This window comes from Oncorhynchus clarkii, chromosome 23 (assembly GCF_045791955.1).
Source record: "Oncorhynchus clarkii lewisi isolate Uvic-CL-2024 chromosome 23, UVic_Ocla_1.0, whole genome shotgun sequence".
Taxonomy (NCBI): domain Eukaryota; kingdom Metazoa; phylum Chordata; class Actinopteri; order Salmoniformes; family Salmonidae; genus Oncorhynchus; species Oncorhynchus clarkii.
This window is the reverse complement of record NC_092169.1, coordinates 4767282-4782516: the sequence shown is the minus strand read 5'-3', so window position 1 is coordinate 4782516 and position 15235 is coordinate 4767282. Positions and strand designations below refer to the sequence as shown.

Below are 15235 nucleotides of genomic sequence, written 5' to 3'. Positions count from 1 at the left end.
AGTAAACATTCCCTGTTTTAGGTCAGTTAGGATCACCACTTTATTTTAAGAATGTGAAATGTCAGAATAATAGTAGAGAGAATGAATTATTTCAGATTGTATTGCTTTCATCACATTCCCAGTGGGTCAGAAGTTTACATACACTCAATTAGAATTTGGTAGCATTGCCTTTAAATTGTTTAACTTGGGTCAAACGTTTCAGGGTAGCCTTCCACAAGCTTCCCACAATAAAGTTGGGTGAATTTTGGCCCATTCCTCCTGACAGAGCTGGTGTAACTGAGTCAGGTTTGTAGGCCTCCTTGCTCGCACACGCTTTTTCAGTTCTGCCCACAGATGTTCTATATGATTGAGGTCAGGGTTTTGTGATGGCCACTCCAATACCTTGACTTTGTTGTCCTTAAGCCATTTTGCCACAACTTTGGAAGTATGCTTGGGGTTATTGTCCATTTGGAAGACCCATTTGCGACCAAGATTTAACGTCCTGACTGATGTCTTGAGATGTTGCTTTAATATATCCACATAATTTTCCTGCCTCGTGATGCCATCTATTTTGTAAAGTGCACCAGTCCCTCCTGCAGCAAAGCACACCCACAATATGATGCTGCCACTCCCGTGCTTCATGGTTGGGATGGTGTTCTTCGGCTTGCAAGCATCCCCCTTTTTCCTCCAAACATAACGATGGTCATTATGGCCAAACAGTTCTATTTTTGGTTCATCAGACCAGAGGACATTTCTCCAAAAAGTACGGTCTTTGTCCCCATGTGCAGTTGCAAACCATAGTCTGGCTTTTTTTATGGCGGTTTTAGATCAGTGGCTTCTTCCATGCTGAGCGGCCTTTCAGGTTATGTCGATATAGGACTCGATTTACTGTGGAAAAATATACTTTTGTACCTGTTTCCTCCAGCATCTTCACAAGGTCCTTTGCTGTTGTTCTGGATTGATTTGCACTTTTCGCACCAAAGTTCATTCATCTCTAGGAGACAGAACACGTCTCCTTCCTGAGCGGTATGATGGCTGCGTGGTCCCATGGTGTTTTTACTTGCGTACTATTGTTTGTACAGATGAACGTGGTACCTTTGGCGTTTGGTACCTTTGGCGTTTGGAAATTGCTCCCAAGGATGAACCAGACTTGTGGAGGTCTACAATTGTTTTTCTGAGGTGTTGGCTGATTTTTTTTGATTTTCCCATGATGTCAAGCAAAGAGGCACTGAGTTTGAAGGTAGGCATTGAAATACATCCACAGGTACACCTCCAATTGACTCAAATTATGTTTAATTCGCCTATCAGAAACTTCTAAAGCCATGACATCATTTTCTGGAATTTTCCAAGATGTTTAAAGGCACAGTCAACTTAGTGTATGTAAACTTCTGACCCACTGGAATTGTGATACAGTGAATTATAAGTGAATAATAATGTCTGTAAACAATAGTTGGAAAAATGAATTGTGTCATGCACAAAATAGATGTATTAACCGACTTGCCAAAACTATAGTTTGTTAACAAGAAATTTGTGGAGTGGTTGAAAAACAAGTTTTAATGACTCCAACCTAAGTGTATGTAAACTTCCGACTTCAACTGTACATATTATACCTGGAGCAAGGCCAGGTATTGACCAGTGGCACAGGGGTCAAACTGGCCGTGACACTCCAGCATGTTGAGACAGGCTTCTGAGAGGATGGAGCTTGGGAGTTTGTGTTGGAGAGAAAGGCTGATGGCCTGTGCTAAAGTCTCACTGGCCTGAGCCAGAAGCTGCAGGGCAGAACGTCTTCTTCTCTGGAATACACAGGCACACGTACACACATGCGCTCACGCGCACACAAACAGAGAGAGAAAACAAGTAGCTTCAAGTTGTGCATGCCACCATGCTATCATAATGCCACCTGCTGCTATTAATCTATTGCACCAACTTCAGAGTAACATTTCTGGATGGACTTGACCTTCTTAGGTTACTTTTAATATAATCTCTCGTGGACAGATGAAACGGCGAGAATCTGTCAAAGCGCACATAGAAGTTTGTGATTACGAGCAACAGTAGTTCTTGGTTTGGGGTTTTCGTCATTGATTATTTGGATGAATCAGGATTGGACGCAGGCGGTGATTAAACTGGTGCAGTGATGATAAACGGTTTCCACTAGATTCCACAGTCACAAAGTCAAAATTGTCTGTATCGTAAAAATTCATTAAACAAAAACATTTCCTTTTTGGCCATGATAAACACGGGTGAAATTAGTGGAAGGGAGGGGTTTGGCCAAGAGTTTCCGTTTGCGAGGGAGGAGACTTCGCTTCCTTCCTTTGCACCAGTGTTGTAAAGTACTTAAGTAAAAATACTTTAACGTACTACTTAAGTAGTTTTTTTGGGGTATCTGTACTTTACTTTACTATTTATATTACTTTTACTCCACTACATTCCTAAAGAAAATAACATACTTTTTAATCCTTCCATTTTCCCTGAAACCCAAAAGTACTCTTTACACTTTGAATGCCTAGCAGGACAGGACAATTGTCTAATTCACACACTTATCAAACATCCCTGGTCATTCCTACTGCCTCTCATCTGGAAGACTCACTAAACACAAATGCTCCCTTTGTAAATTATGTCTGAGTGTTAAAGTGTGCTCCTGGCTATCGTACATTTAAAAAAAAAAAAAAAAAAAAAAAAAAAAATTGTGCCGTCTGGTTTGCTTAATATAAGGAATTTGAAATTATTTATACTTTTTATTTTGATACTTAAGTATATTTTAGCGATTACATTTACTTTTCATACTTAAGTACATTTAGACTTTTACTCAAGTAGTATTTTACTGGGTGACTTTTACTCTAGTCATTTTCTTTGAAGGTTTCTTTACTTTGGGTACCTTTTCCATCACTTGCACAAAGATAATCACAATTGTTAATGGCATTCCACCAAAAGTAAAACAGAAAACGACAAACTTTTACGAGAGAATATCACTTCTGGGTAACCAAGATTACTTTTAAAATAAAGACTGTCTTTTACAGTATATCAAGACTAGCCAAGAAAGTGACTTCTGTTGAAGATAAGAAAGACTAGATTTGTCTAAAAACACCAGATTAATGTGGAGGAAAGATTCCAGGTAGACTATACAGTACCTGCAACTCAGCACATTTGGCTGCGTACTGTCTGGGCTCCGTTCTGCTTGACTCTAGGCCATTCTCTCCGGTTAACTCCTCCTCCTCCTCAGGGCTGGCTTTAGACTCTGACCGGTCCTCCTCCTGTTCATAGAATCAAGATTAGTTTACAATCTGGTCACGAACGCTGACAATTTTTGTTGAGCTCTTAGATTTTTGTGAAGAGGAATGACATCTCGAAAAGTCACATTAAGCCCCCTTAAAAGTTACTTTTAGTCCATTTTTACTGTTTTTGGTATTGTCTGTCAGTGTCTGTACCAGGTTGTGTCCATCCCAGAGGGTGAAGGGGTAGAGCGGGTCTCTCTGCATGGCTAGCAGCCTCAGGCACTTCCCCATCAGGCTTAGAGAGCTGGCTCTGGTCTCCACACAGTCAAGGGACAGGAAGTTGACCGTGGCCAGCTGGCTCAAAGCCACCTGCCCCAGGGTCCTGCCTGTAGCTATCCACTCCTACAAAGGGAACAAAGGGGATGGGGTGGTTACTGGGGGACACAGAGGAAATGGAGGGATGTATAAAGGAAGAAGGGAGGGAGATGGAATACAAAATTCTGCAGCACACCTAAAATGTCCCTATTAATTTATTTAGTGGTAATGACCATCTCATCTGATCCAACACTGCAAATCATCTATTTTCTGTGACTAAAGTTTAGACATTAAATAGGGTATATTTGAAATATTTTCATTGTTTTGATAGTTCCTTACTCATGTTAATTTGTGTGTACCCCTGTAAGAGCGTTCCGGGAATCTGCACTAAGAAGAAAATGTAGCTCTGGTAAAAATAGGTCTTAGTTTTGAACAGTTTGAGCTACAGATGAGCGGTTTTAGGCATTATAAAGGCGCAATCACGGACACAATGTCATGCTCCGTTTGTTCCTATGGCAAAGGCTGTGGTAGAGTTAAGCCCAGAGCCATGTATTAACAAATAAATGACTGACTAAACCTAAATCAGATTTGCCTTTGCTAATGGTTTTCAGATTAAGAAAAATGACCCATCAAACGGTACAAATGTAATAACAGCCTGAGCACACTGGACTTGAAACAACGATACAGTTGTAACCATGTGCCATTTAATGTATTATCTGACCGGCACTAGTGCCCCAAGTCAAAATTCCATAGGTCACTTTTATAAGTGAGTGTACACTGGTTGGGAACTACTGCACTATGTCACGCCTGCTCCAGCTCTTCCCCCCTGGCACTTGAGGGCGCCAGACTCCCCAGCATTGCGCACTCCTGCCATCATTATAACGCACACCTGCCTTCCTGTCACGCGCATCAGCGATTATTGGACTGACCTGGACTCAATCACCTCTGTCCTTACCTTCCCTATATCTATCTGGTTCCCAGCTCTGTTCCCGGCTTCTACATTAATGTTCGTATGTCTTTGTGTACCCGTGTGCTGACGCTGTTCCTGTTACCTGTCTGTTCCGCATTAAGTGTTCAACTCCCTGTACCTGCTTCTCAACCCCGGCGTCGGTCATTACACAATAGGTAGGCCTATTCCTTATTCCAAAACCAACTTGGACTTCCTCTAAGGGAGGAGGTTCTCCCTCCCGTGTACCAACTTTGGGAATTTCAAGACAAACACAAACTCCTCCAAATCGAAAGCACATTGGTTTAAAGAATCGTCTTGGTTGCAGAAGACGGGCCATTTCTCAACAACAACAAAAAAAAAACTTAAAGGTTGTAGCTACAGACCAGATCTTACTCATAGTGAGATCTCGCTTAGTTTTTTTCATGGGGGAGCTGATATGACGGGGAGCAGCAACAGAGAGAAACAACATGAAGCGAGTCATCAAGCAATAAGCTTAATCACTGCCAGTATTGATCAGATCAGTCCCATTTTAGTGGTGGAGATTTCACTTTGGGAGAAAAGCCCTTTACTATCAGACAGACATGATTGCGGTCCTCCCACAGAACTACTGAAGATCGACCAGAGGAGTGTGTGTGCTCTGCAGTCGGCATGCCCATATCCTACGAGCCCATCCCTGTCTGAGCCAAATCATTAGCTTCACACATAAATATTAGATAGAACATTTACAATTCAAAGTGCTGGTTGATGAAATCGGCAGTCTCCTCTCCAGCTCTCACAAGTCGGGCATTGACTTGTAATAAGCCTCCCAGAATTTAGGAAATAGTTTTGTTTGTAACAATTTTTTGTCCAATAACTGTGTAGGCCAGTAGTTTTCTTTCATTATGTCTATCCACCAGTCTCAAATTTCTCCCTATCCCTCCCCCTTGGCACTAATCTCTTGATGTTAGCATGTCTGAATAGTATGTATTCAAGAGGTGTAGTGGTAAAGCTTCCACCATATTGCTTTCACCTTACAGATCTGCAAACATTGAAGGGGTAATTAGGGCCAAGGGGAGGGGTACCGATCACACTGGAACTGGCTTAATCCCCGTTACCATTGGGACTTTGAAGTCAACCCAGGTTGGGCTGGCCTTGGTGGACTAACACAAATTGTGTTAACACTGCCTCCAGAAATTATGTAATGTTGCTAGGCAGCCAATATATAACTGCAGCTAGCTTTGCTAATGTTGCTAGCTAGCAAGATGTTGAATAATTTAATTCACCCTCACCATGCTGTAACTAACGTTACCCCATACTCCTGCCAGTGCCAGCCAGACTCAGAACTATATATTTAGCTTGCTGACGATAGTTAGCTAAACAGTAAGCATCGTCGCTAGCATAACAGGCTAGCTAGCTTAGATCCTACCTTGCTTGCCATGGCATTGACTATTAGCTAGCTAGCTAACCAGGCAAACCAAATTGGTTTGAAAATCGAGCGTGTTTGCTGCTATTCGCAAATTTTTTTAGAGGACATCCCTTATTCTGATTATCAACTGTTGTCAAACACAAGTGAGTATGAAAATATGATTCTCTTCCTCAACAATGTGCAGCGAATTCTACTTGATGAAAAGCGAAATGAGTACGTCACATACTATAAAACGTTCAATATGTTTGCATACCCAAAAAGCCTACTATTTAGAACGCAAGTATGTACATTTGGACACGACCTCTGTCTATGCCCTTACCTGCTCTACAGAGCCGGGGTCTGGTGTAATGCGTACAAACTCCTCCACGGTCCTCTCCACAGAGGCTTTCCTGTCCTGGGCCAGGGCTAGTCTGTTCTCCTCAGCACACACCTGTTCCAGCATGGTTAAGGACAGCTCAGCCAGAGCCAGTCTGACCCGCAACAGCCTCCTCGTGGCTGGGAGAGACAAGGGCTGACACTGTGGAAGGTACAGAGGGCAGAAAGAGAGAGCGAGAAAAAGACAAAGATTATGACAGACACATTACAACAACAAGAACACACGCACAGACACCACTGTAAATGCAAATGCAAGAAGTTAAAATGTCTTATTGTGCCCAGCTAATTTTTCAACCCAGTGCAAGATAGCTTTAAAGGCCTTAGATCTGAATTTGATTTCCTTTGAAATGGAAAAGTTCATGAAGAAGATAAACGTATATCGATGTACATCTTCAGACTGAACAAAAGAGACACCTTCATTTACAAAGTAACGAAAGGGAAGTAACCAAGAAACAAATGGAGATTGGGTCAAATAAACTCAAATCTTGCGTGACAGACTTGATATGCAATTTTCAGACACTCGTCTGGTTCCACGAGAGTAAGTGAATTCATATATACTCCTGTTTTCATATTTGGTATGCCATTTCAATGTAACTTATTGGGGCAGCAGTACCATCTGCTGAAAGCACAGGGCTATAGACTGTTAATCCTAAATGCAGAATTGGACCGTCAAAGTAGATTGTATCTAGCTAACTGGATTCTTCCGGATTTCAGCAGGTGGTTTAATAATGAAGCAAGATGCAATTTCAATGTCCTTTCATGATTAGATCAAGATGCACTTCAAAATGGCAGTGTGCAAGTCATGTCTGCTCCATCTTTGACATTGACTTTTGGAATGCTTTTTCTACATAAGGCAGTTTGAATGTTGGCCTGTTTGAAAGTTGGCTCTTAACCATCTGGTGTTACTGAAAAAAACAACTCAAACGGGTGTGTGTCTGTCTGTCTGTTTACTCTGTAGGCTATATCAGATATTAATTGAGGTCTGGTGCAAATAGGTGGATCCACCAGAGTCCACACACATTCAGTAATGATTTGGCTGAGATACCATGTTCCGCAAAAAAAAAACGGATTATGCCATTTTTATTGAGCGAGTATTAACAGGCAGATCAGGTTTATCTTGTTTATAGGTATATTTATCTGCTTTATAATGAATGGTTCTGTCCTTTTCAGGAATTCCTTGTTCTATAATTAAATCATCCATTTGGAAAATGTAACAATGTAGATCCCTAGCGAAACAAAGGGCAAAATGAATTCAATAAATAATTTAGCAGCACTGGCTTGGACTTGGCAGCCCTGGGTCGACAGGAGTCCAAGCAGCGAATCAGGCTTTCTGACAAGCCATATATGGACTTTTCACAAGCAAATCTAATATCTCAACCCTGTCAACATGTTCAGTTACTCTCTAAATAGAGTGTAATATGTTTGCAAATGCTTTCAGTTCCAGGACAGATAGCCAGAACTCTGTTTTGAGGAACTGTAACAGCTGAGCAAAATAGGATTTGCACACTTATTAAGACAAATTCCTTCACAATGAAGAACACTGCTGAAATATGGTTCCAAAAAATGCGTTCTGGCCTCCCGAGTGGCGCAGCGGTCTACGGCACTGCATCGCAGTGTTGCGGCATCACTACAGCTTGGGGTTCGACCCCAGGCTGTGTCATTAGCGGCCGTGACCGGGAGTCCCATAGGGCATCGCACAATTGGTCCAGTGTCGTCTGGGTTTGGCCGGGATGGCTTTACTTGGCTCATCGCGCTTTAGCGACTCCTTGTGGCAGGCCAGGCGCCTGCAGGCTGACTTTGATCTTCAGTTGAACAGTGTTTCCTCCGACACATTGGTGCAGCTGGCTTCCATGTTAAGTGAGCGAGTAATAAAAAGCGCAGTTTGGCAGGTCATGTTTCAGAGGACGCTTGACTCGACCTTTGCCTCTCCCAAGCCCGTTGGGGAGTTGCAGCAATGAGACAAGATCTTAATCACGAAAAAGGGGGTAAAAATGATAAAATAAATAAATGTGTTCTATTTTCTGTTTAGATCAGAATCTAACCGAATAACTAGACTCAACCTGGTGGTGATGATTAGTAAAATTACAACGTGTTTTAAAATAGGTCCAAATTATTACCTAAGAGTTTGAACTGTATTGTATGTTCTGACTTGAAGGCTGATATTGGGAAGGTATACAGCATGTGCTTTACCTCTTGTGATGGGAACAGGCTTTGGGCGTTCAGAACCACATGTTCCTGTACAGAGACGGCCTGCTGCATGAAGGAGTAGGCATCCAGCAGGTGGCGCAGTTTTCCCTCATCGCCAGTGTGTTTAGCCAGTATCCTACAAAGTAGAACATGCTGTGAATGATTTGAAGCGGACCAATAGAGGAATTGTCGACAAAAATGAATGAATGAACGTTATTGATCCCAAATTGGATAGATCATACTATGATGTGTTGTGTTGATGTCTGACCTCAATGCCTGTGCGTGCTCCAGGAGAGCTTCAGCAGCTTGCTCTCTGTGGCCCAGTCGGAGGAACTCACGGGTGCTCTCTCTCAGGGTGTCACAGGCAGCCATGAGATTCTGTACTGACTGGGTGGACAGAGCCTCACCTGGCTCGACAGGGCTGGCTGCATGCAGACGTTCCACCGCCCCTCTGAAAGACAGACATCACAGCGAGTCAATGACATCTAGGGGTCTGTTTTGGTCACAGCACAGGGGAGAACACTGTACACCAGGGCTTTTGATCCAACCCTGCAGTACCACACTTGATTCAAATATCAAACTAATCAAGGTGATGAGTCTTCACTCTGGACCATAAAGTGATTTACAGCGGGGCTTGATCGACAGCCTGCACAACCCAGAAGCTTTCCAGGACTGAATGTGGAGAACACAGACATCAAAGAGCCTTACCTGCTCTCCAGAGACGTGATCAGGAACCTGAGCGCGGGAGCTCGGTTATGCCTCTTTTCCAGCATCGATTTCAGGGCTCCACAGCCTTGCTTTACTATTTGATCTGTCTGTAATGGGAGAGAGTGGTCACTTTGAAAAGGACAATATTTGCTTCAGAGGAGACAATTGAGCAGAGGCTTGTAGGAGCTTCAATAGAATAAAATAGAATAGTTTTCACCTTGGTGTCTATATCCTGGCCCCTCTGGGTCACCGTAGCTGTCAGCAGGGCCAGGGTGAGCTTGTACCAGAAGTCCTCATCACCTCCCATGTCTTGGGCCTTCTCCAACAGTGCCAGGGCCTGAGAGTGGTTCTGTTCCTTATTGGCCAGGATGGCAAGAGAGAGCAGACTCCTCCCTGCTGCAGCCTGATCTCCCAGCTCCTGAGCACACAATACAAGAGACCACAAAAATAGAATAAAAGTGAATTGCTAAACTGTTATGACTTCACATACACATAAATACGAGTCACATTTCAACCAAAACAGAGAAACACTTCACAAATATGCAGTGGACTACTTAAGAGAAATATTGAAAACCAAACTATTGACAAAATTACTCAAAATGAAATAACCTTAGCCACCAGATGGGCCTCTGCCAATAGCTGTCTGGCGGGTTGGTACAGTCCCATACCAAGGCATATCTCAGCCTTATCAAGCCAGATATCCTGACTCCACAGATCCCCACACTGCTTCCCAGACAGACAGATGTGGTCAACCTTAGACTTCTGTAAACAGAGAAATGGATAAAGGCAGCAATGTCAGAATTCTGATCCCTGAATTCTATTCAATCCCCTGGCCCTGCACCTCATGGAAAATATGAATTATGGAATGAACTCAATAGGTTAAGTCTGTACATACTGTAAATCTAAAGGATTGTTCATGGGCTGCAAAACTCTGGGTAAGGCAATGAAAAAATACAACCATTAATAATGCTCGTAAAAAAAGAAATGAGGATCATCGTCATGCCAGATTGACATGAGCGACGGCCATTTGAAATTTAACAAGCAACTAATTAAACTCTCATGAACCTGTGATAATGATGTGTTATGGGTTTCACATTATGAAAAGTGCAGTTTGGACTTATATCCCTGTCTGCGTTTGACTGTAATCAACCTATGCTGCTTGCCAATCAGGCTTTAAACTAGAATAAAAGTAGAATAAAAACTAAGAACTACAGTAGTACAGTTATTCATTTCAGGGGTCATTTCGCTTTCTTTCTTCTCAACTCTAGGTCTATACGGTGATAATACACCAAGCATACGCTTGTTCATTTCAGCTGTGACGCTTTGAAACTAACCTCATTGTCCGTTTTGCCATTATAACCCATATACAGGCGCTTTCTCTCTCTTTGTAAAGCTATAGCTTTGCGACACCTGCAGTGAAATAATGCATGTACAGGAAGGAGATCAAAACACTAGTAACAGAATCAGAGCAAACACTACAGATCTAATACAAATGAGTACTCAGTGTGTACAGGAGCTGGTGGAAAAGAGTGGGGCACACATACTCCATTTGTTCCTGCTCATGGATACCAGTCAGGCTCAGGAGCTTCTCGTGGTACACTGTAGACGTCTCCATATCCAGCTGAGAACAGCTCCTCACAATTCTAAAACGTTAGAATAAGGAAATACGATGGGGAAACTATTAGGTAATATTTCACAAGAAATCAATGATTTGGAAATGGGCAAGGATTTGGACCACACGTGGGAAACCTTTCATATTGGAATGTTTAGCTCTACACTGTTTTTCAATAATTGACAAGCCAAAAGTAAAAGCAGTAGCCTTAACTAACATGCACTGAGTATACCAAACAATAGGACCACCTTCCTAATATTGAGTTTAAAAAAAATTTGTCTTGCCCATTCACCCTCTGAATGGCACACATACTGTACACAATCCATGTCTCAATTGTCTCAAGGCTTAGAAATCCTTCTTTAACCTGTCTCCTCCCCTTCATCTACAATGATTGAAGTGGATTTAACAAATAACATCAATAAGGGATCATAGCTTTCACCTGGATTCACCTGGTCAGTCTGTCAAGGAAAGTGCATGACAGACTGTTCTTCATGTTTTGTATACTCAGTTTACCTGGACACATTAAGTCTAGTCCTGGACTAAAAAGCAAGATAAATGGAGAATCTCCATTGAAAATGCTTTTTAGCCCAGAAATTAGCCTGATGTCTGGTAAAACACCCCATGGACTATTTCCAGTGAAAGTAACAGTATTGCACCTGTGCACGAACAGAAAGAATAAACTCTTGAAGCGAAATTGGCGTTATTCACCTGAGACGGTAGAGGTCAGAGAGGCTCCTTCTGTCTACCAGGTCATGGGCAATGACCTCAGCCAGGTGCAGTATGGGAAGAGTCAGGTGGGTGAGAGAAAGAGACTGCAGCTCTTTCACCAGCAGGTCCAGGAAGAACAAGCTCTGAGTCTGCAGCCACCCAGACCCAGGGAGAAAAGGAAGTAAACACATGACTTAATCATTGCTATTTTGTTTCATTAACATCCTGCGTTTGTAATTAGTAATTTAATAAGTAGTTCAAGTGCAGGACAGTGATTACATTTGATGTGTAGAACATGTAGGACAAACTTTGAGCCATGGACAATAAGACTTTATCCTCCTGTATCATGTGGTGATACAGCTTGTGGAACAGGACAGAGAAGAAAAAAACACTACAGTACAGCCTGATATCACATGAAGTGTTGGACTGGTCATCGTTTAGCATATTTTTCACACTGTGTAGGTCTGCACCATCTGAGCATCTTCTCATTTAATTTGTATGATTACCAAGCATAACTGTGTCACCTAATACTGTCACACTGGAGTGGCATAAGATAAATGAATCACTACACGTCTTTAATTTAAAATAAGCTTCTTCTTTTCTCTCTCTGACAACATTCTGATTTGCTCCCAAAATCAATCAGTAGACATCCTCTTCCAGCCAACAAATGATGACTTGTCAAGACGAGGATCAATATCGAGTCAATGTTTCTGGCTTTCAAGCCCTCGACCCTAACCCGCCACGGCCAATCGAAACAGTCCCTGTTCCGATAATGACTCAATAATTTATATTCATTAGGGACCAAAAGGACAAAAACAGACTGAAATAGGGAGAGACTACATGAACTTGTACATTTTTGCCATGGTGTGTCCTTAATGAACATGACCCCATTGGGCTCTATAACAGAGGCAGTCAGAGAGAGCTTAGTGGTGCCTGCCTGTTTGCTGAGGCTGTGTCTGTTGATGCAGTGGGGGCTGGTGTCATATCTGAAGGCCTGGCGGACATCCTCGGGACAGTCGTACTGTGCCCACTCCTCTGGGCTGGAGGGCAACACGTCATCCTGTGGCCTCCGGGCTTTGGGCTTCTCCTCAGCAGGGGGTGGCTGTTTAAACACAGAAGAGCTCTGGTATTCCTTGGCCAAATATTCATTCCTAATTGCTTTCAGCTGGCAAAAATGAACTGAAAACAATTGAACTGTACAAATACTCTAAACTGCACTTTGGCAAGAATGTACAATGGTAAAATAACATATCGTATCATTCATTACTTGTCATTTGCAATGCTCTACAATGAGAAAACAACAAAAAATAGCCATGGACGTCTCTGAAGGTGGTCAGGCCTGGGTGGTCAGGTCTACCTCTTTAGATTTTTTGCCTTTGTCCTTCTCCTTATCTTTGTCTTTTTTGGCTGTTGCAGAGGGACATGGCCGGGACGTTGGGACTAGAGGATTCTTCATCATCTCCTTGATTACCTGACATGCAGTTGCCATGGACACCTGCAATGGGAATGCACTGCTATCACTCGTCTTTTTGTTACCCGTAAATCACATTTTTTTTAAACGGAGAAACCGTTTTGTGGCTTATACTGTATGCATCTGATGGTATAAAACATAGTGAAATTACTGGGTCGTGTTCAGTAGACATGAAACATTAAGGTACTATCTGAACCTGTTGTCCATTACAAAATGTTTCGCTACGGTGTGCCCTCATGAACACAACTTAGGTGTGGTAGTTTTAAAGGAGTCCCTACCTGCCAGATCTGCAGCACTAGGCTATAGGCCGTAAGTAGGTTATGTTGGTGCTGGGGGGATGCCCTGTCCCCCATGACAGCCAGCAGAGTGTGTGCTCTGACCAGGCTGTCCAGACGCCTCACCTCCCTGAGGTCAGAGATACAGGGCCCAGACACCACCCCCTGCACCCCGACGTGGGACTGAACCTTCACTGGTATCAGCCCTGTCCCTTCTCCAGACTCATCTGTAAGGGAGGAGGATACACACATAGGACCCGATTCAGAGTTAAGAAATGAATGCCTTCTTAAGCACGCCTTTCCTACGCACTACTCAGTAGTTGGTATTCAGACTTACCTTATGCAGATGCGTAAAGGGCTTTGGTTCCCTTGCACGCACTGAATAAAAGTAATTCAACTGCTGAAAACCCTTCCACTTGCTAAAATATTTTCTGGTGGAGTTTTCATTCAATAGGGTTTTCAGTACATTTATCTAAAGCAATCCCTTTAAATTTGGGTACCTTTAGTTAGAATTTTCGACAGACTCACTAGAATATATGGAGAGTACGGTTCAGAATATTAGGGATCAATTCAAGAAATGTAGGCCTAAATACACACATATTTGTCTCCTTTTCAGCATCAATTGGTAGATTTAAAAATATTCTGATCTTGTATATTACTTAGGGTTAGAAGGTATTCATGAATGATTCAAAATATATATTTGGAGAGCTTTTACACACTAAATATATTGGCGAATCAAAAATACATTGGTTTGATTCATCCTGAAGTTGCCATGTTCAATTGTTCAATAGTGGAAATATTGGAAGGTGAGTGTACAATAGGTGAGTGAACAGTAGTCATATCTACCCTAATAATACTCACTCATCATGCGCTATGCTCCAGGTTTAAACTGCTACGTATGGTCTGCGTTCCATAATGACACAAATAGACTACACGACCCCTATTGTTGCACAACTTGAAATAAGTTAGCCTAATAAGATCCACTATTGCTAGCAATCCTAAGGAACAACCCCACGAACGTGACAGAGGAAATAAAAGTAAACAAACAATATAATGGAATCCAGCAAAAAAATAATAATAATAAAATAACAAAAGTGACAGTAATACATGAATGTAGGGATAATTGACGGTGGCTACCGATAGTGGCTAATATTTAACACCATACCATTTTTGTTGTTAGATACAGTGAAAAGTCTGGGCTTAACTAAAACATTTTTAGAAATCATAAATCAGCTTGGTAGGTTTGGCGCTATAGGCCTGTCATTTGCGCATGGCTACAGAAGCCTAAAGCTTTGGTCTCCAAATGTCATCCTTACATGTTATAAGGCCAGCATTTCATAAACTTCACTGTGGTGATAAAAGGTGACATGTTGATATGCTTCAGTTTGCTGCCATATGACCGGTTTCACAATTTGTCTACAGCGATCCTTAAATCTAAAACGATTGTAATTTATATTTACAATCCCCTTACCCAAACGGCTTACTCCATTTACCTAGCTCTTATCAATTTGTAAATTACAGTGCATGGAGAATGGTGTTATTTCAGAAAAATTAAGTAGATGTTGTTCCACTTGGGACCAACAGGCTGCTCGACCTTAATCGTCATTTCATTGTGAGTAAAGGTGGTGGAATTATGTCAGAATGCGGCTTATCTGTAGACACACCTCTTAGATCTCAAATGGTGAATAGGATGCTATTCTCATGCTTAAGTTCAAGGTCGAAATACGCATAGAGAGAAAACTGCATAAAAAGGGAAATTGCGTTCCAGTTACGCGTGCTTAAACTCGGGTCGGATTTCCCCGCATACTGTCCACCTGGGTTCAAACACATTTTCAATCCTTAAAATACTTTCCCATTCGCTCTGGCCTGTCTGTAATGCTAGTGGCAGGGTTGCAGTTTTGAAAATATTCTCCTGGGTCCAGGCAAGCTCAATCAACCCCTTGCTAAAATATTTGAAAACATCTGAAATAGTATTTGAACCCAAGTCTGGTGTACATGTACAAGCACACACGCACCGCATTCAACATAAATGAGTAGAC

At 42.2% G+C, this 15235-nt stretch overlaps 1 protein-coding gene across 1 annotated transcript in view; it reads right to left on the bottom strand.

Annotated features, from left to right (window-relative positions):
- The window catches only part of LOC139381534 (cilia- and flagella-associated protein 46), an 89263-nt gene that overhangs the window by 30836 nt on the left and 43192 nt on the right, over window positions 1–15235 (bottom strand). Inside the window, exons 30-44 of the mRNA XM_071125155.1 lie at window positions 13200–13423; window positions 12808–12945; window positions 12388–12552; window positions 11451–11599; window positions 10675–10773; window positions 10465–10540; window positions 9740–9892; window positions 9348–9548; window positions 9131–9237; window positions 8691–8873; window positions 8426–8558; window positions 6180–6377; window positions 3405–3593; window positions 3108–3230; window positions 1590–1772 (exon numbers count right to left, since the gene is read on the bottom strand). Of these exons, the coding sequence (XP_070981256.1) occupies window positions 1590–1772; window positions 3108–3230; window positions 3405–3593; window positions 6180–6377; window positions 8426–8558; window positions 8691–8873; window positions 9131–9237; window positions 9348–9548; window positions 9740–9892; window positions 10465–10540; window positions 10675–10773; window positions 11451–11599; window positions 12388–12552; window positions 12808–12945; window positions 13200–13423 (2321 nt within the window). The remainder of the gene's footprint in view (window positions 1–1589; window positions 1773–3107; window positions 3231–3404; window positions 3594–6179; window positions 6378–8425; window positions 8559–8690; window positions 8874–9130; window positions 9238–9347; window positions 9549–9739; window positions 9893–10464; window positions 10541–10674; window positions 10774–11450; window positions 11600–12387; window positions 12553–12807; window positions 12946–13199; window positions 13424–15235) is intronic.